The sequence below is a fragment of the Mchenga conophoros genome, linkage group LG9 (assembly GCF_057382185.1).
Source record: "Mchenga conophoros isolate Kocher_MC1m ecotype Shallow Benthic linkage group LG9, M_conophoros_male_GT1.1, whole genome shotgun sequence".
NCBI lineage: Eukaryota > Metazoa > Chordata > Actinopteri > Cichliformes > Cichlidae > Mchenga > Mchenga conophoros.
The window spans coordinates 18,520,129-18,539,481 of record NC_140534.1 but is presented as its reverse complement, the minus strand read 5'-3'; the positions used below and the strand labels follow the sequence as shown (position 1 = coordinate 18,539,481).

The 19,353-nt window shown below is 43.8% G+C and overlaps 1 protein-coding gene across 1 annotated transcript; it reads left to right on the top strand.

Moving 5' to 3' along the window:
* The first annotated feature begins 12,219 nt into the window (after positions 1–12,219).
* LOC146567130 (uncharacterized) lies at positions 12,220–19,338 on the top strand. The gene is made up of 2 exons (XM_085285847.1): positions 12,220–18,454; positions 19,082–19,338. Exon 1 carries the CDS (start codon positions 12,220–12,222, stop codon positions 18,184–18,186), a length of 5,967 nt encoding a protein of 1,988 aa, XP_085141973.1. The 3' UTR covers positions 18,187–18,454; positions 19,082–19,338.
* The last annotated feature ends 15 nt before the right edge of the window (positions 19,339–19,353 follow it).

The window sequence follows — 19,353 nt, the reverse complement described above, 5'->3', positions numbered from 1 at the left end:
AGAAGTAGAGGCCTTCATCAAAAACATCAACTCAATGGACAGAAACATCACCATCACTGTGAGGTAGCTTGCTGGAAAGCAGAAAGACTGGCAATCTGAAAAAATACAATAAAATCAAACACAGAGAGAAGAGTGGTTGGCACAGGGGAGCGGGAATTAAAAGCCACCGGGTGTTTGCATGAGAAGGAGAGTGAGTGTCTTCTGAAGTAGGACAGAAGCACATTCTCACACACTCAGGCTTGATCACAACCTCTTCAGCAACACTTTTCAAAATACAGGCTAGTGCTCAGCCTTCGGGTTCAAGTACCACAGCGGTCTGACATTTTTTTTGTTTTCACTAGCTATTTAGTTTGATTTCAACATTGGGTTTATAGGGAAATAACCCATGATCTGTTGTAGTCTGAAGTGTTTGCTTATCCTTCCAGAAAGTGCACAGTAATGAGCCAAAACATTGTGGTTAATAACACAGGCATGCACTCGGTTACCTAACAGAAGCCTGTGGTATACTGGTGTGAACATGTTATTGGCCTCAAGTCCAGTTATCTGCAGACTGGAGCTGATGATGAGCTGAGCATGATTTATGCTCCTTCTGAAGTCTCCACTTCAGATTGTTTCTTGTAGATGGATGAGCCAGTAAAGGCCGCCTTCTTCCTGAAAGAGAAGACACCATTTGGGATTTTAAGCCTGGGTTGGTAGCTAACAGCCCTGTAGCGGAGCCACCACTTCTATTCCTTCAGGAATACTGCTGCTTTGTGTTCCTTTTTGTGTTACTATGCTTTTTGCTATGTTTCTCTAAGAAGACAAAGAACAAGAGTTCTAAGAACTTAAAAAGAGAGTGGGGTCAGAAGAGCAGGTAACATGTAATAGACAGGCTGGTCCACTGTCCACAAATGCAGATGTGGGATTACTGCATGCAGAAGTTGCATAACCAGGAGGAGGAGATTTGAATGTTTTTTATTCACTACCGACTTCTTGCGTTAAAATGTATGAAGTGCTTTCCGGGGTGCTTAAATGCCAGATATGATTAAGCTAGTCAGCTAACATGTATATCTATGTAAATGTGTTAATAATACCTGTTTAAGCGATTTCCCATGATTATTTTCATGTTGGCTCAAAATAAATTATCTCTCCCTCCTGTTACTGCAACTTACTCCAACTTCTGCATGTGTGTCTGTCCTCTTCATATTTTGGAGAGGCAAAGCATGACACGGTGGACCGGCATGCCTATTACACATTTAGCCGTAATATTGGGTTGCATCACAATTATGGAGGTGAAGAATACTTAAATGACTTACAGTTTTCCCCCACAGGATCCATCACAGTCAAGCGGACCTTAGCTCGCCTCATCACCTCATTGTTTTCGTTTTTCCAAGCCGTTTATAGCATGCAACCACTTAACTAACAATAAACTCATTATTATATGTAGTATTTCACATAAAATGAGAAATTGTGGCATTTTTTGTTGTCCTTAATAATGTGAAACTGTAAACGTGAAATGGAAATGTAACAGTGTGTGAATCATGTGACTTACAGGTCAGAGACAAAGGTTGGCCCTTTTTTTTCTACTTAAGCACTAAATGTGGCTAAATATGTCTTTCTTTTTGTATGAAAGTCACACAGTGTGGCAGTGTTACATCAACTTTCCCTCAAGGTGAACTGACAAGATGAAGAGTAGTGCAAAAGGTCACAGAGAGTTGGAACAGCTGCATTTAACCAGAGCCCACTGAGGTCAAGGATATCGGTGAGCATGTTTTTAGGGAGCTGAGGCTGAGCTGCAGCATTTGTCTTCATCGCCGTGATCAGCCGCAGGATGGAGAGAAAGAAAAAGGATGGAGATGATGAATGGTATTAAATGGCAAGATAACAAACAAGCATCACATGGCTGTGTGCTCATGTTGCATGTGTGCGTGCACCCAGGTGTAAATCAGACGACGTGCATGTGTGGGTGCATCTGTTTGAGAGTAATTTGCTGTGATGAATATCCTCATTACTCAACGTGTCCTTTGACATTTCCTTTGGCAACCCATTCACAGCTCCTAAGAAGAAAAGAAAAACACAGTGATTGAATGGATGTGTTTAAAATATTTAAAATATCACATAAAAAGCACGTGGCTATAAAGAAGAAAAGACCCCCCACCCCACCCCCCTTAAAATAATAGCTCTTTAATTATGATGCAAAATAACCACAAATAAATGAAAACTTGCAGGCAGGATGGGATTACAGTTTAGTTTTATTATGTTTTCATGAATGCTTGACTTTTCATGTGAAGATCTCTTAGTTTTGGAAATTTTCATTTGCACTGTTCTTCTAGTGTCTGTGACTTTAGAGTGTACAGACATTTTTATTAATAAGACCTCAAATTGCACATTTGTTCTACACAAAAATGGAGTAATTAAAAAGGCTTAACACCTTAGAATTATGTGACGAAGACAAAGGACAAGTTACCAGAGGAAGGGAAGCAGGAATAATTATTGCGAGAGAGACAGATGCACAGACAGGAGGGTATAGGGTTGAAAAGGAGAGAAGCATGCTGAGTGCAAATTATCACACTGGGAGGTCAGAAATGTATGGTGAGCTTATGAACTGACAAGATAGTACAGAACGTGTCTAATAAACTGGGCTTGGGTGGGACATTTGTTTTGATCTATGTCCTCCTAGATGTCTTCATGATAACAGTTTTAGATCTTACAGCTGCAGGTGAAAGGGCTCACTTGTTCCCACTATTCACTACATCCATTCCCCAGATATCAGTGTGGAGTGCCGTCAGGTATCTTCAATTAATTAATTCAATTTTAACCTTTTTTTTTTTTTTTTTTTTGGATGTTCTCCTTCTCAAGACCTGCCAACCTGACAGCTACCCTGGTGCCAACTTCTGCCACTTTCTGAGAAGGCTGGTGTAAGCTGTGAGAAATCACTCTGGGTTTAGAGGAGACTTGGAGGAAGTGGGGGAAGGGAGGGCAGGGGAGTCCTTGTCCTTCCCCTTGATTATTTTGAATCTGCCAAAGGAGTTTACTTCATTCTCGGTACAGGTGAGAAGGATCTTACTTTCGACCTTACTTTCGTTGAGCTTCGACCTTCGTAGGACCCCCATTTATACCACAGATAGATTAAAATCTTGGAATATATGGGGGTCAGTGAATTAAAAAAAAACATGATTTATTGTCCTATCCAACTGGGAGCCAGACTGGGAAGCCTAAAGTAACCCTGTTAAAAGTTTAATCAAAGCAGACATCTGTGCATACAAGGCCTTTAAACTGGATGAAGAAAGGCCTGAGCCTTAATTGATGCTGAGAAGCAGATGATTAAGGAAAAACATGGGTATTGTCATTAAATTGGTCAATAAAAGGCCCCAAAAGAGTTCTCATGGATAAACAACAGTATAGGCTGTAAGCAAATAGACAGCTAGAAAATAAACAATACTTTAAGCAGATCCCCAACACAAATCATCATCTAGTCCAAGGAAATTAGAAGACAATACACTTTCCATATCATGCTAAGTCCATACTGTACCTGTAAAGCAGAGGAACCTCTTAAGGACTAAGGACCTGCTTAGTCTGTTGTATCTGCTGCCCAAGATCCATAAAGCAACCGCTTTATGGATCTTGGGCAGGTAAAGGTAACGTCTCACCTGACCAACCAAGCTATGTGAAGGACACCAGGACTCCAAGAAGGATATCACTTCTTGGAGATTATCCACCTGGCAGCCATGCCCCTAAGAAAACCCTCCTCTTGACAAGTGATGCTAATACTCAAATGGCTTTGAGGCCTGTTTTCAGACAATGTCCCAATGTCAAAAGACTGGATTAAGGAATCTGAAAAAAGGGGAGAAATGTTCACAATCATATGCGAGCATATATATGAGCGAGTTGGAGAGGGGTACACTGGCTTTGTGCTCTCAACACCAATCTTTTACTTTAGGTTCTGGGATAATATGTGCTCAAGGCTATGAGCGACTTTGAGGCTTTGCATACATACCCAGTGTGTATGCAAAGGCACTTTACTAGGCACTGTGGTGTAGTTTGAGCAGATTCAGGGAAGAAACCAAAACAGGATGTTGACAAAGGTCTGCTTCAAGTAGAATAATATGCATGCACTCTTGCATAGGTCCACCTAATATTCTTCACACACATTTGGGGGTATAGTGAAGTTTCAAATGATCCACTTCCACAGAATAAGAGTAATTTACATTGGGTGGCAGGAACCCTGTTTCAGAAATTCAGAGTCTCAAACGGAGGGGATTTCTGTTCAAGAAACAAATTTGCAGGGAAATTCTGACATTCTTCTCTTACACCTCTGACACAAACCCTCAGACACATGTCCTGTCTTCAAAGAATGGAGAAACTGTAGTTCATGTCCTTCAGAGGCCCCAGATATACAAGAAAACTATTTTTGCCCTTCTTGAGTACTTTCAACACTATATTGTTCCGGAGAGAACTTGAAAGAATTGGCTAAAATTATGGTTTTTGAAATGAAAAAAATTTAAAAATGGTTTGATGTAAATGAGTTATCACTGAATTTGGAAAAAACAAAGTTTATGATATTCGGAAACCGTGTAAAGGAGAAAGAGATAGTATTATCTATAGAGGGAGTATTAATTGAAAGAGTGACAGAATTCCGTATTCTGGGTGTAATAGTGGATGACAAGTTAACATGGAAATCACATATTGAACATGTTAAAAAAAAGTTGGCTAAAAGTATTTATATCCTGGGTAATGTTAGATATATATTAGATTACAAGACAATGAGAATATTATATTTTTCATTGTTTCTACCCTATCTGAGCTATTGTATTGAAGTATGGGGAATACATACGTGACTAATATGAAACCATTATATTTATTACAGAAGAGAGTGCTTCGAATTATGCATAATGTTAAATATAGAGAACACACTAATAATTTGTTTATAAAATCGAAATTGTTAAAACTAGAAGACATAGTGAAATTACAGATTTTAACTATTATGTTTAGGGCGAAAAATAAAACACTACCTCTTAAGTTACAAAGTTTATTTGTATTGTGTTCAGAAAACGGGGACGGCAGAAGGAAGTTTTATTTTAAGCACCGGTTTGCTCGAACCACACAAAGGCAAATGTGTCCAACACTCATAGGCATAAGAAACTGGAATTCTCTCAGTGATCATCTTAAGTGTTGTATAAATGTTTCTCAATTTAAAATCTGCTATAAGAATAAAATGATAAACCAATATGAAGAAGTTGAAAAGAATAGAATTTAATTGTAGAAAAATGATCCTTTTAGTTTGATATTTAGTGGTATTGCTCATTGTTGAGTATATTGTTCTGTTTGCTTTGTTTTGTTATGTGCAGAAAATTGTCATAGTGTAATTTTGGTTGCCTACTTGTATTATCACAGATAGGGGGCAGGTATCAATAAGAATTTATTCTTCTTCCTGCTCCTTTTCATGCATGGAAACAGTGTTACTTTAATTGAAAGGACGGTTGTGTATGGGAATGCATTACTGCTGTACCATGTGTGAAACAAAAAAATAAAATAAAATAAAAAATATTCCCTTTCAATAAATCCTAGAGACAAGCTTTGAAAACATTCAGGTGGAGTTATATGCCTCGTAGATGTAAGGGGTCATGAGGGCATAAAAAAACATAGACCGATAGAAGGGTGGTGGGGGGTGGGTTTTGCACTCTTTTGCTTAACTATTGTCAGCAACATCCTGTCACCGCCTGGAGTGGTTGACTGGTGGTTGTAGATTCAGAAAGTAGGTACTTATGTTGAACATTTTTCATTTTCAGTGTGTAAGTCACAACAGATGTAAAGTTCCCCTCTTTACACAGTGTTTTGTAGAATACACTTTCCCCTTCCTGTTCTCCTCTTTATTTCTTCTCACTCTGCCGCTGTCTAGTTATGTACTATAATGGATAATCCTTAATATCCCAGGGGTGGCTGTAGCTCAGGATGTAGAGCAGGTTATCTACTAGTTGGAAGGTCGGTGGTTAGATCCCTTGCTGCTCCATGTCAAATAACCTTGAGCAAGATACTAACCCAAGTTGCTCTCCAGTGCATTCATCAGAGTGTGAATGCTAGATAGAAAGCACTCAAGCTTAGAAAACAGTCCTTGTATGAATGGGTGAATGAGGCATGTTGTAAAAAAGTGTTTTAAGTGCTCAGGTAGAAAAACATTATATAAGAACAAGTCCATAACCTCTCCATCATTGGTGGATAGTCACAGGAGCACATTTCAGGAAAAAATCTCCATTGATGCAACACAGGAAGTCATCCCAACTAGCAGTCATCTAACATCACAGCTCCTCCCTAGTTACTTATTTACTTTTGCCATATTGGCTCTTGAATGGCCTTAGTTTTTATAGAGTTGCGTATGGTTTTGATATTTTTCCTGTCTTCATATTTTCTATCTTCAGTATTTACTTTTCAGTTGTCTGCAACCAGTTTCCTTTTGGATTAATACAATATTCTGATTGTAACAGAACTGTGTCATTTCATAACTCACATTAAAGTTACCCAACATTCTCGGGATGCACACATTTAGAGGCCATTTTCATTTATGACTATAGCTTTGTAAAGAAAGCACAAGTAGCTAGATGTCATGTTTTTTGCACTTTGAAGGGCTAAAAAACACAAGGATGGGCTACTCTTATTTTTTGGGCCCAAGCTGAGGACACAGTCAGTGTTGATTGTAATATGTCAAATTAATTAATCGGCTCTCTCAGAAGTCCCAGGTGGCCTACATCTGAGTTAAGTTTATTTATTTATTTATTTGAATGACTCAAAAATTCAGATGAGTGGGTTAACAAGTCCAAAAAGGAGTTGTTTTCTAATAAGGTCCTGCTTGTCGCATTTAATGCATCCCATCTCCAGTTGAACTGATTTGGCCATCACATGTAAGTCACCGGTTAACTGAACAGAGCAGCTCTGATCACACTGCAGACACATCTGACATCAGGTCTTTAGGATGGTGTCCTTTGTCATTTATACATAATTATGCCAATGTGGATCCAAAATCACACTTCATGGTGTTGGGAAATATAGACTTCTGAAAATAAACCCCAGCAGTTTGTGAAAACAGAATGTCAGGATTTTGTCGTCAGTGAACATGAAATTGTAAACAACATTGTCAGGAGAATGTTTGTTTGTTTTTTTATTTATGGAGAGAAAGCAGGGAGCATGTTTTGCCAGTTGCCATGTTACCATGGTAACTGGCAAAACATGTTTTGTTTTTTGTTTTTTGTTTTTTTAAAAAACATGTTTATAAATAAGTGGCAACATTGTATCCAACACATGGTATTTTTCTAAACCTAACAAAGTAGTTTTCAATGCCTAATGTTGGCAAATTCACACTGAGGAAAACACACACACACACGTGAAAAGTTGTGTCCATCTACATGAAACAAGATCAAAGGTTGTGACTGTATCATGACCTGCCATGAGACAGGGTTGTTGACTTATTCCTCGTGCTCCATATTTGGTTTCTGTTTAAAAACAGGTGGCGTGATCAAATGCCAAGTTTTAATACCACAGATTTCTGGAAATACTATACAAACAAGAACTATTAAAGTGTATGTTGTACGGGTTTCATTAACTTGCCACTGCTAGTTTTGATTTGGGGATAAGAGGGGGCAAAAATAATCAATATTCCAAATTTTGGAAGAATACTGAAGTTTGAAATGCTCTAGGTCACTGCTGATTGGTCAGATGTAATAACGTCGCTGCTACTTTCAGGTGCTCTTACTGTAACAGCATCTTTACAGGTCTACCTAAAAAAATCAGTCAGACAACTACAGCTCATTCAGAACTCTGCTGCTCGAGTCCTCACTAAGACCAAAAAAGTGGACCACATCAGTCCAGCTCTGAGGTCTTTATCCGTCAGAGGATAGACTTTAAAGTTCTGATGCTGGTCTATAAAGCTCTGAATGGTTTAGGACGAAAATACATCAGTGACCTCCTGACCCAGTATGAACCTTCCAGATCCCTCAGGTCATCTGGATCCGGTCTTTTATCAGTTCCCAGAGTCAGAACCAGACACGGAGAAGCTGCATTCAGCTTTTATGCTGAATGTTCTCAGCTGCATTTGAATAAAGCACCAAATCCACACTTTTAAGCTTAAATTTCAAAACTAACATTTTAACTACTGATTTTATCTATTGTTCTGATTTTATCTGCTTTGATTTTATATACTGTTTTGTTTGTTTGTTTGTTAATTAGTTTGTTTGTTTGCTTGTTTTAATCAATTTTAAATCATGCTTTTTACTTGTTTTTGTTTCTAAACTTGCCTTGCCTCCTTTGCAACGAATGGTCAGCACTGCAGGTCAGTGAGTTTTGCTCCAGATGTCCTTTCTGCAACAACTCCAAAGGTAATTTGTGTCTCTCCAACTGGAATCGAACCTTTCACTTGCCAACCAACAGTGTTCACCACTACACTTTTAGTCACATCTGCCAGACAAGTTTAGTATTCAGCTTGTGAGGACCCCCCCCCCCCCCAAAGCAATATTAAACTGAACTGAAAAAATCCAAATGTAAATTTCTCATGAACCATTGGGTGACATTTATCAGTACCACTATTTAGAACTTAAAACTGCATTTCTTTGTTGAAATTAAATGTGTCCTCTTTGCAGAAAATCTCAGAGATTTCAAATATAATTGATACATTTTTAGTCCACCATAGTCAGACTGATGTGTATTAATTTCCTTTTTCCCCCCCCAAATAATTTATTTGCCATAAATAGCCACATTTACCATTGCATTAATCAAAAACTAATATACACAGCCAGGAAAAATCAATTGTCTGCCTTGACGTATAAATCATCAAAATGTAACTGCAGCTCTGTTTGAGTGAGCTGCTGCTTTGTAATGGACTTTGCCTGATAAGAGATTTGTGTGCATTTTTGGTAGCCTTGGCTCAGGTGAAGTGACAGGACATCTCTCTATTGAGAGTTAATAGTACCGCTGCCCTGAAAGAGGCTCCTTTTGTCAGCAACTTTTTATGACATTTCTGGAATTTTTCTGCCAGCAAAATTTCTGTGGTGAGGAAAAAATGTTTGATTGAATTTTCAAAATTGTACACGAAACTACAGGTTAGCAGACTTTCTTTTAACATCTGGGTAAACTCGATCTACTGAGGAGGATCATGTGATAAGCTGAAAGCAGAGAAAAGGGTTTGCCAACTACAAAGCTTTGGTCTGTGAATAAAATATCAACAGCTCATTTCCAAGAACAACATGTAACGTTAAGATCTGTCCAATTTGGTTATAAAACAACTGTTTCCAAATCAGACCAAAATCCAAATAATAAGATGTAACATTATGTAATTACTTAGACCAATGTTTCAACTAAGCACCGCTTTCCAATTTACTTAGTAAAATCCACCAGTCTGCCACAATAAAGGAAGTGACTGCTATAATTCTAAAAGCAATCTTGACAGATGCTTATGACTTTATCGAACAGATGAGCTTGTCCCTCTCCCCACACCATCCCACAATTGATTGCCACTGGTGCACTTAAGTAGAACTACAGACAAAAGATTTAAAACTCTTCAAAATAGAGAAAGATGCATGCACAATCAGCATTGTATATGCTCTAGTTGGGCAAGGGTCAGACTGCTGCAGATGTTTAAGTTCCTAAATCAGAAAGAGGACAGGTAAAGCTAAAAAAGAAATTATCCAGAGTAAGAGCTGTAAAAAACAATCTGCAGAACATTCAATCTAAAGTTTCAATCTTTCAAACGTTACAAGGTATTTCACTCACCAAACTAACGTGAGCATTTATCCTGAAAGTGTAGTGAATATAAAATGAAATTATAAAGCCTCCGTCTCTCTTTATCAAGCTGCTAATGAGGATCCATGTAATGATTTAGCTGAGACAGTAGAGATATTCACCCACTTTTTCAGTAGTACTCCCAGTGAGATTGGATTTGCTTCTGTTGCAAACAAGAGAGATATGATGAGTGGAAGTTTCTGTTCAATCCAATTAAAACTGCGTCAGAGGAAGGACAGACTGAGGACGTCAAACCATCGTTTGTTAGTAATGAAAGTGTTTTTCTAAAAAAAAAAAAAAAAAAAAAAAAAAGGGAAATTAGCTCATCTATCATTTCTGACTCTTTGTGTGTGTGTTTTGTGTTTAAACAGTTTTTGGCCACATTTGCCATAATCCCTGTGTTAGCATTAATAGTCCAGAGAGTACTTTAGAGTGAAAGACCAGTTAATCTCATTTAAATCTGCTGATTATCAATACCAGCGTCACAGCTGTGCCTCTCTATCATTTGCATGCCACAGGGATTAGTGTAGGCTGAATGCCACTTCTGACCAAGCTACAGAATCAATCTACCAAACAAAACAGGTTATTTCACTGTTCCTTTCAATGTGTCTTCTGGCTTCTGCAGAAAATGGTGAAGTCATTCCAGGTTTAGCATATTTGAAGATGTGGAGTCAAAATCTTGGACCTTACCCTTCAACTTGAATTTAATTTGGGGGGAAAAGGGGGATGAACTTTCAGGGAGCCAAATCAGGCTTGTAGGGCAGTAAGTAATGACGGTGTTTGTGTGGCCAAAAGTCATAATACACATGTAGTAGTGTAGCATGCTCCTGGTCACACGCTTGACCTGATATGGTGCTTGGGTTTGGATGCTATTGACTCACCCAAGGGAAATGGTTGTTAACTGACCCAGCTTTCATAAGTGAAGACTATGGGAGGGTTTCCAGCTATGAAAATTGGTTTGCTTTTCACTGTGTAGGAAGCAAACATCACTTATACTCCTGTATTTTCCCTTTTTTATTATCTCTGGTGGGTTTTCTCATAAAAACCAAAGAATCCCAACAAAATAACAGGGGTAAAACATTACAACATCGCTGCCTTAGCTGAGAGTGTTTGCTAGTGCTGCAAATTTCCTTCTAAAAAATTAAAAAGAAAAATACCTGGGATTCCCATGAGGGTATGGGGCTGTTTGGAGCTTTTTGTTTTTGTTTTGTTTGTTTGTTTGTTTGTTTTTGCCTCGTGCGATAATCCAACCCTGTATTCAGGCCAAACATTGTGTAAACCTCTGCCTGTCTTGAAGTGGCTGGGGTGCAAGCACACAGGGCTCCAGCAGACATCAAACAATCAAACCAAACCCACTGTATAAAAGGCCCCAAAGTTCATATAATAGTTTTACTGGTGTTTATAAGTTTATATAAGTTCATGTAATGTTCCATCTTCTGTCAGTTTGGGCCAGCCCACCTTCTAGTGACATCATCCGGTTAGTAAGGTGGGCAGTTTAATGGCGGCTGAGCAGTGTTAGTCCGGAAGGGGTGCACTGATTCCTGGGGCATGTTAGGTGTGCGTAAATGACAAGTAAGTAGTGACCTGTGTCGTATTTTGCCTTTGTTGTGTCAGTACTGTAGTATGTTACCATTTAGGAGCTAATGTAGTCCATAGTTGGAGCGGTAGGCCACGCATGCAACGCGTGAGTTCACCCTCATTTCATATGCTAACTTATGTTGTTAGCTTGGCCCCGGTTTAGCTTTGTTGACGCATGTACGGTCGCTCGTATGTCCATAATGTCATTCCTGTGTTATCAGACCTTCTCTATATGTTGTATGTGACGCTTGTGATTGTTTACTTTGAAGTAGCGGAGTTTGTAGCGAACAATTAGGTACGTGGATTAATAAAATAGCGAACGTAGTATAACCGGAAGTATGGCGTCCCGCTTGCCCTTCACAATAAGAGCATTATAGCGGAATATAATGGGGGGCGCTTTTATTTTGTATAACTACCGGAAGTAGTTCACATGTACTGACGGTTGCTTAACCTCGCACTAATGCTATTTAGTTGCATAGTGTGAGCAGTTTGAAGTGTATTATATTTTTCTGATCTTTATATTTGATTATGTTAACTATGTTGTATTATGTTTATATTTGAGTATTTGACTTTTCCATTCTCTTTATTTATTGTTATTTCCCTTGTTTATTTCCTTTGTAGGAAACCACACACACACACACCCAGACACACACTTATGTACACCCGCTGTGTTACAGCCCCAGAAATCAAGCGGTGACAATAAAGTGCCTCAAACGGAACCTCAAGCTCTCTCCTTCTTCCGTGCTCTGGGCAATTTGGCCTTAAGTGGTGTTCTGGCCGACACACCGGGGTGACCGTAGTGCTCAAAGACTGAATCAGTGCCACAGCCGTGCCTGTCTTTGATCTCCACTACATTAATTGGTCCTTCGAGCCGGATGCGCTAGGTTCGCCTCAGAGATGGAACCAGGCCCAGAGTACGAGGCTCGTGGCGCACGCCCCAAACGACATGCTCGCCCACCTGTGCGCTACGCAGATTATGAGGTGGAGTACCCAGGCTACATTAGCCATGCATATAGAGAGGATGTAGAGCTCAGACACCAAGAGGACAAGGCCAGGATGACCTTTAGCCGCAACCTAGCCAGCCCTCAGTGGAGGCTGGATGCTATTCTCCATGAGACGGCCTCGCGCTATGGAGCTCAGAGCCAACAGCACATTCAGGAGAATCAGCTAGCCCCCCAGCTGTATCCAGAGAGATGGCATGGGGAACAAGCCTATGATCACTCTACTCCTCTACCCTTCGTGCTCCCCTATACACATCCAAATAAGGAAGTAAGTGCAGAGTTAGAGGATATCCGTCAGGAGCGCCACCTCATCCAGCAGAGCCAGCAACGTATGTCATCAGATCTGGTCGAACTCAAGGCACTGCGGGCAGAAATGAGACAGTTAGTGGAAGCTGTCCAGAGCATGCAGGGCCCATCTTCTCTCCAAACCAGTAAGTCAATGCAGTCACCGCTACCGGGTGATGCACCAGAGATTGAGGAGGATGATGACTGGCCTGCCCCACCACCGTGGCCAGATCCAATTGAGGAAGCGCCACTGCCTAGTGACCCACCAGTGTTGAACCCCCATCGCCAAGATGCATGTATGTTTCCAGCCATTAAGACAGAGGCAATGGCAATCCCACCTGCTAATATGGTCGTGGACCACCCAGGACAGAGTCTGTCATCAGATCCTCCACCAGCTCTCAGGTTTCCAGATAAAGCCTCCCATAATTCACCTCCCTGGTTCAAGCCGGTTCATCTCCCACCTCGCCCAGGCAGTTTCCCACTGGGTGGGTCCAAGCATCCGCGCGCCGCCTATGGGGACAGTAAGACTGAGCATGGCTGTAATCTAGCATCCCCTGAGCAGCAGTTCAATCTGTCCTCTCCACAGCCACTGCCGGACAGACCGAATCCGGGCAGGACTCCTATCACCTCAGAGACAGTTTACCGTGGTCCCCGCCCAACAATCCCCAACTTCTCCAGTCGAGACCCTAGTGAGTTTGCTAGGCTTAAGATGGCATTGGGGAATCTTCTACCTGAGGACACGACTGAGCTGTTCAAGTATCAAGTGTTGGTTGATCACCTGCACCTAGAGGAGGCCAGATTAATAGCCGATGCTTACCTCAACTCTGCCACACCCTTCACTGATACGATGGAGGCCCTCAATGACAAATTCGGCCAACCACATCAGATAGTGCTGAGGCGTATTGCTGCGATGATGGACTCACCTGACATCAGACGTGGAGACGTCTCGGCATTTGAGAGATTTGCCCTCCAGATACAGTCACTGGTGGGGATGTTAAGGACACTAGGCCCAGAAGGAGAAGTGGAACTACACTGTGGTTCACATGTTGCTCGTCTGCTTAGTAAACTACCCCCCGAGCAGAGAGCGGAGTTCCGCCGCTGCATGTTCCAACAAGGTGTGAGGATGCATACCTTGGCAGATCTCGCAGGGTGGCTCAAGTATGAGTCCTGGTGCCAAGACTCTGAAGGGCAGCTAGCAGTGAAAGGGACAAAGGAGAAACAGTGGCCCAGGCCTGAGGTGCGCCAGGGTAGGAGATCCATCACAGTCCTTCATGGTGCAAAGGAGGTAATGACGAACCCACAGGCTTTGAGGCCAGGTGGTGTGGCCAGTAAGAACAAGCCATACTGTCCATTCTGTAACACGGAAGAGCACTATCTTAGTCAGTGCACAATGGTATCCAAGTTGACAAAGGACCAGCTAACAGAGTGGATAAAGAGTAACAAGAGGTGCTGGCGCTGTGCACGGTCACACCAGGCAGCCCAGTGCAATCTGAGGAAGACTTGCAGCCTCTGCCAAGGGAAGCACCTGCAGGTACTGCATGATGTCAATGTTAGAACACCTAAAGGGTCACTAACAACAGCGGTGGTGAGCGGTGACTCGAAGGCAGCAACCGACGTCCTGTATCTAGACAGACCCACTGAAGGCTGCAAAGTCCTTCTAAAGATTGTCAAAGTCTGCATTCATTATGGCAAGCGAACAATCAGCACTTATGCTGTACTGGATGACGGGTCAGAGAGGACAATGCTTCTGCCGGAGGCTGCCGAGAAGTTAGGCATGCAAGGGATCGCAGAGGACGTCCCACTGCGCACGATTAGGCAGGACGTGCAGACTCTCAGAGGTGAGTCAGTGTCGTTCTCTGTTTCTTCTCCATCAAGGCCCAGGACCAGGTTCAAGATTGCTGGGGCCTTCACTGCTGCACGCATCGGACTTGCAGGCCACACTTATCCCATGGAGCAACTCAGGGAAAGGTACAAGCACCTGATTGGTCTTCCGATCCACACCTTGTTAAATGTGAAACCTTTGCTACTCATTGGCAGTGACCATCCCCATCTGGTTACCCCCGTTGAACCAGTCAGGCTGGGACCTCCAGGAGGGCCTGCTGCTATTCGTACCAGGCTAGGTTGGGCGCTACAAGGGCCAGCAAGTATAGTTGGCCAGCTTACCCAACCGCAGCAGTGCTTGCTGACTTCTGTTGCACCTCAGGTCAGTGAGTTAATGAAACATGTGGAGAAACTGTGGCAGGTCGACATCGTTCCATTCCGAAACGAGAAGCTTGTTACTCGTTCAAGGCAAGACCAAGAGGCCATATGCATTCTGGAGACCAGAACTGTCCGAACAGAGGTTGAAGGCATACGTCGCTATGCCACCCCACTGCTTCGCCGGAAGGGGATGCCTCTACTGCAGGCAACTAAAGACGCCGTCATGCCAAGTCTACGGGGTGTAGAGAGAAGGCTGGCCAAAGACCCAGAACGAGCTGAGGCCTACAAAGTGGAGATGGAGAAGCTTATCAAGGCTGGCTCCATCATTAAGTGTGGCTCTGGGACACCTGTGACAGAAGGTCAGGAGGCGTGGTACATCCCTCATCACATGGTGAGCCATAATGGCAAGAACCGATTGGTTTTCAACTGCTCATTTCAGTACAGAGGACAGAACTTGAACGACTACCTGCTGCCTGGGCCCACCTTAGGTGCGTCGCTTCTGGGAGTCCTATTGCGCTTCAGAGAGCATGCAGTTGCAGTGAGTGGGGACATTAAAGGCATGTTCCACCAGGTTCATCTCTTACCAGAAGATCGTGCCCTGCTCAGATTCGTCTGGCGAGACATCAGCGACGAGAGCCCTCCAGCAGTCTACGAGTGGCGGGTGCTCCCGTTCGGAACCACGTGTAGCCCCTGCTGTGCCACATTTGCCCTGCAGCGTCATGTCATGGATAACAGCCAGCCAGATGATGACGTGAGACTCTCGGTCGAAAGGTGTTTTTATGTGGACAACTGCCTTCAGAGTTTCCCCACCGTGGAAGAGGCAAGGAAACTTGTCGACAGGTTACGGGCCATCCTAGCCTCAGCAGGTTTCGACCTACGTCAGTGGGCCAGCAATGAACGTGATGTCATCAGTCACTTACCACAAGAGAGCTGCTCCGCTAGTGTGGAGCTATGGCTGGCCCAGAACAAGGTAGATACCCCAGAATCTACCCTGGGATTGAGCTGGCTATTCCACACAGATGTCCTAGGCTACAAGCATCGTCAAGTTCCATATGCAGTCCCCACGATGCGCAATATCTACAAGGTCTTGGCCAGCCAGTACGACCCCCTAGGGTTCATCTTACCCTACACAACCAGAGCGAAGGTAATCATCCGCCATCTTTGGGACAAGCAAAGGGGTTGGGATGACCCACACCTACCTCAGGAGCTTATGCAGCAGTGGACAGCCTGGGAGGAAGAGCTGCAATTTCTACCTGAAATTACTCTTCCCCGACCATATGTGCCTAAGGAAGTGGACCCCTTCAGCTGTCAGAGAGAGGTGCACATATTTTGTGATGCCTCTGAAGAAGCTTATGGCTCAGTAGCTTACCTCCGGACCACTGGCAGAAATGGTGAAGTGCATCTGTCATTCTTGGTGGCCCGTTCCAGGGTTGCCCCTAAGCGGTTCCACTCCATGCCCCGATTGGAGCTCTGTGCTGCACTCACTGGGGCACAGCTCTCACAAGTGCTGGAAAGGGAGCTCACCCTTAGAATCGACCAGACGGTCCTATGGTCCGATTCTACAACAGTGCTGACCTGGCTGAGGTCTGAATCCTGCCGATTTAAGGTCTTCGTGGGCACTCGTGTAGCCGAGATACAAGAGCTGACAGACAGGCACTCCTGGAGATACGTCGACTCTGGAAGGAATCCAGCCGACGATGTGACACGTGGGAAGAAGTTGAAGGAGCTCACTGTACCAAATAGATGGAGCCAAGGACCATCCTTTCTCCTGCGCAGTCCAGACTCCTGGCCAGAGGATCTCAAGGTTGACCAAGCAGGAGATGCCTCGGAGCTGCGCAAAGCTGTGTTCTGTGGGACCACAGCAACTACTCCGTCAGGTCAGCCAACTTCAGATTTGAGCCGCTACAAAACCTGGAGTGAGATGTTAGAGGTTACAGCGCGGGAGCTACATGGGGCGGCCCAACCAGATGGTCATCCCACTGTTGAGGACTATCGCAAGGCGGAGAGGCTGATCCTACAGAGGGCCCAGATGGATAGTTTCCTGGAGGAGTACAACCTGTTGAAAGTCGGTAAGCCAGTTCCCAGGAGCAGTCGTCTTCTCTCTCTGTCACCCGAAGTGGATGAGACCAGACAGCTCATTTGTGTTGGAGGACGACTTCGTCGATCTGAAGATTTGGCTCTGGAGACACTCCATCCGATTATCTTAGACCCAAGCCACCCAGTGACCAAACTCCTGATCCAAGACTTTGATCGCCGCCTCCATCATCCTGGCCCGGAGCGGGTGTTCGCAGAACTTCGGCGCTCCTACTGGATTCTGCGAGGGCGTGAAGCTGTCCGGCGCTACCAACACCTCTGTGCTGATTGTCAAAGGTGGAGAGCTAGACCTACAGTGCCAAGGATGGCAGACCTGCCAGCAGCCCGGCTACGTCTATATAAACCGGCTTTCTACTCTACGGGAATGGACTGTTTCGGGCCGTTTGAGGTCAAGGTTGGTCGGCGTATTGAGAAGAGATGGGGAATCATATTCAAGTGCCTCACCACCAGGGCAGTCCACTTGGATGTTCTTAACACCATTGATGCAGATGCATTCCTGATGGCTCTTCGGCGATTTGTCGCCCGTAGAGGAACACCTGCCGAGTTGTTTTCAGACCAGGGGACCAACTTCAGGGGAGGTGAGAGGGAGCTGCGTGAGACCTTTCTGAAGATGGCCCCGGAACTACAACAGCTTCTAGCACCCCAGAGGATCAGCTTCCGCTTTAATCCTCCAGGTGCCCCACACTTTGGGGGAGCATGGGAAAGGGAGATCCGGTCGGTTAAGTATGCCCTCTATGCCACCGTTGGTGCTCAGTCAGTTCCAGAAGAAGTGCTTCGCACTGTACTCACCGAAGTGGAAGGGATACTCAATAGTAAGCCCCTGGGGTATGTGTCTTCCGATGCCAGAGATGCAGATCCGGTGACTCCTAATGTTCTTCTGATGGGGCGGCCGGATGGATCGCTACCTCAGGTAGTATACCCAGAGAGTGAGCTCCTCAGTCGCCGTCGCTGGAAGCACTCCCAGGTTTTGGCTGACCATTTCTGGTCACGTTTCATTCGTCAGTACATTCCCAGTCTGCAGACTCGCCAGAAGTGGCAAACAACGGCAGCTGATTTGGCTGAGGACTCTGTGGTGATGATCGCTGATCCACAGCTTCCCAGGGCTCTCTGGCCGGTGGGGAGGGTGATTAAAACTCATCCTAGCCCTGATGGACGCATCAGGTCAGCTGACGTGAAGGTGAAGGAGAGAGTCTACACTCGGCCAGTTGCCAGACTGGTTGTCCTCCCTGCGCTGCCCTCTGGAGAAGATGAGGACAGCTCTGCGTCGAACTCACCACAACCCTAGAACTTTGTTGCCTTATTGATGAGCAAATGTCTTACATACATTTGGGGGCGGCTGTATAAAAGGCCCCAAAGTTCATATAATAGTTTTACTGGTGTTTATAAGTTTATATAAGTTCATGTAATGTTCCATCTTCTGTCAGTTTGGGCCAGCCCACCTTCTAGTGACATCATCCGGTTAGTAAGGTGGGCAGTTTAATGGCGGCTGAGCAGTGTTAGTCCGGAAGGGGTGCACTGATTCCTGGGGCATGTTAGGTGTGCGTAAATGACAAGTAAGTAGTGACCTGTGTCGTATTTTGCCTTTGTTGTGTCAGTACTGTAGTATGTTACCATTTAGGAGCTAATGTAGTCCATAGTTGGAGCGGTAGGCCACGCATGCAACGCGTGAGTTCACCCTCATTTCATATGCTAACTTATGTTGTTAGCTTGGCCCCGGTTTAGCTTTGTTGACGCATGTACGGTCGCTCGTATGTCCATAATGTCATTCCTGTGTTATCAGACCTTCTCTATATGTTGTATGTGACGCTTGTGATTGTTTACTTTGAAGTAGCGGAGTTTGTAGCGAACAATTAGGTACGTGGATTAATAAAATAGCGAACGTAGTATAACCGGAAGTATGGCGTCCCGCTTGCCCTTCACAATAAGAGCATTATAGCGGAATATAATGGGGGGCGCTTTTATTTTGTATAACTACCGGAAGTAGTTCACATGTACTGACGGTTGCTTAACCTCGCACTAATGCTATTTAGTTGCATAGTGTGAGCAGTTTGAAGTGTATTATATTTTTCTGATCTTTATATTTGATTATGTTAACTATGTTGTATTATGTTTATATTTGAGTATTTGACTTTTCCATTCTCTTTATTTATTGTTATTTCCCTTGTTTATTTCCTTTGTAGGAAACCACACACACACACACCCAGACACACACTTATGTACACCCGCTGTGTTACAGCCCCAGAAATCAAGCGGTGACAATAAAGTGCCTCAAACGGAACCTCAAGCTCTCTCCTTCTTCCGTGCTCTGGGCAATTTGGCCTTAAGTGGTGTTCTGGCCGACACACCGGGGTGACCGTAGTGCTCAAAGACTGAATCAGTGCCACAGCCGTGCCTGTCTTTGATCTCCACTACATTAATTGGTCCTTCGAGCCGGATGCGCTAGGTTCGCCTC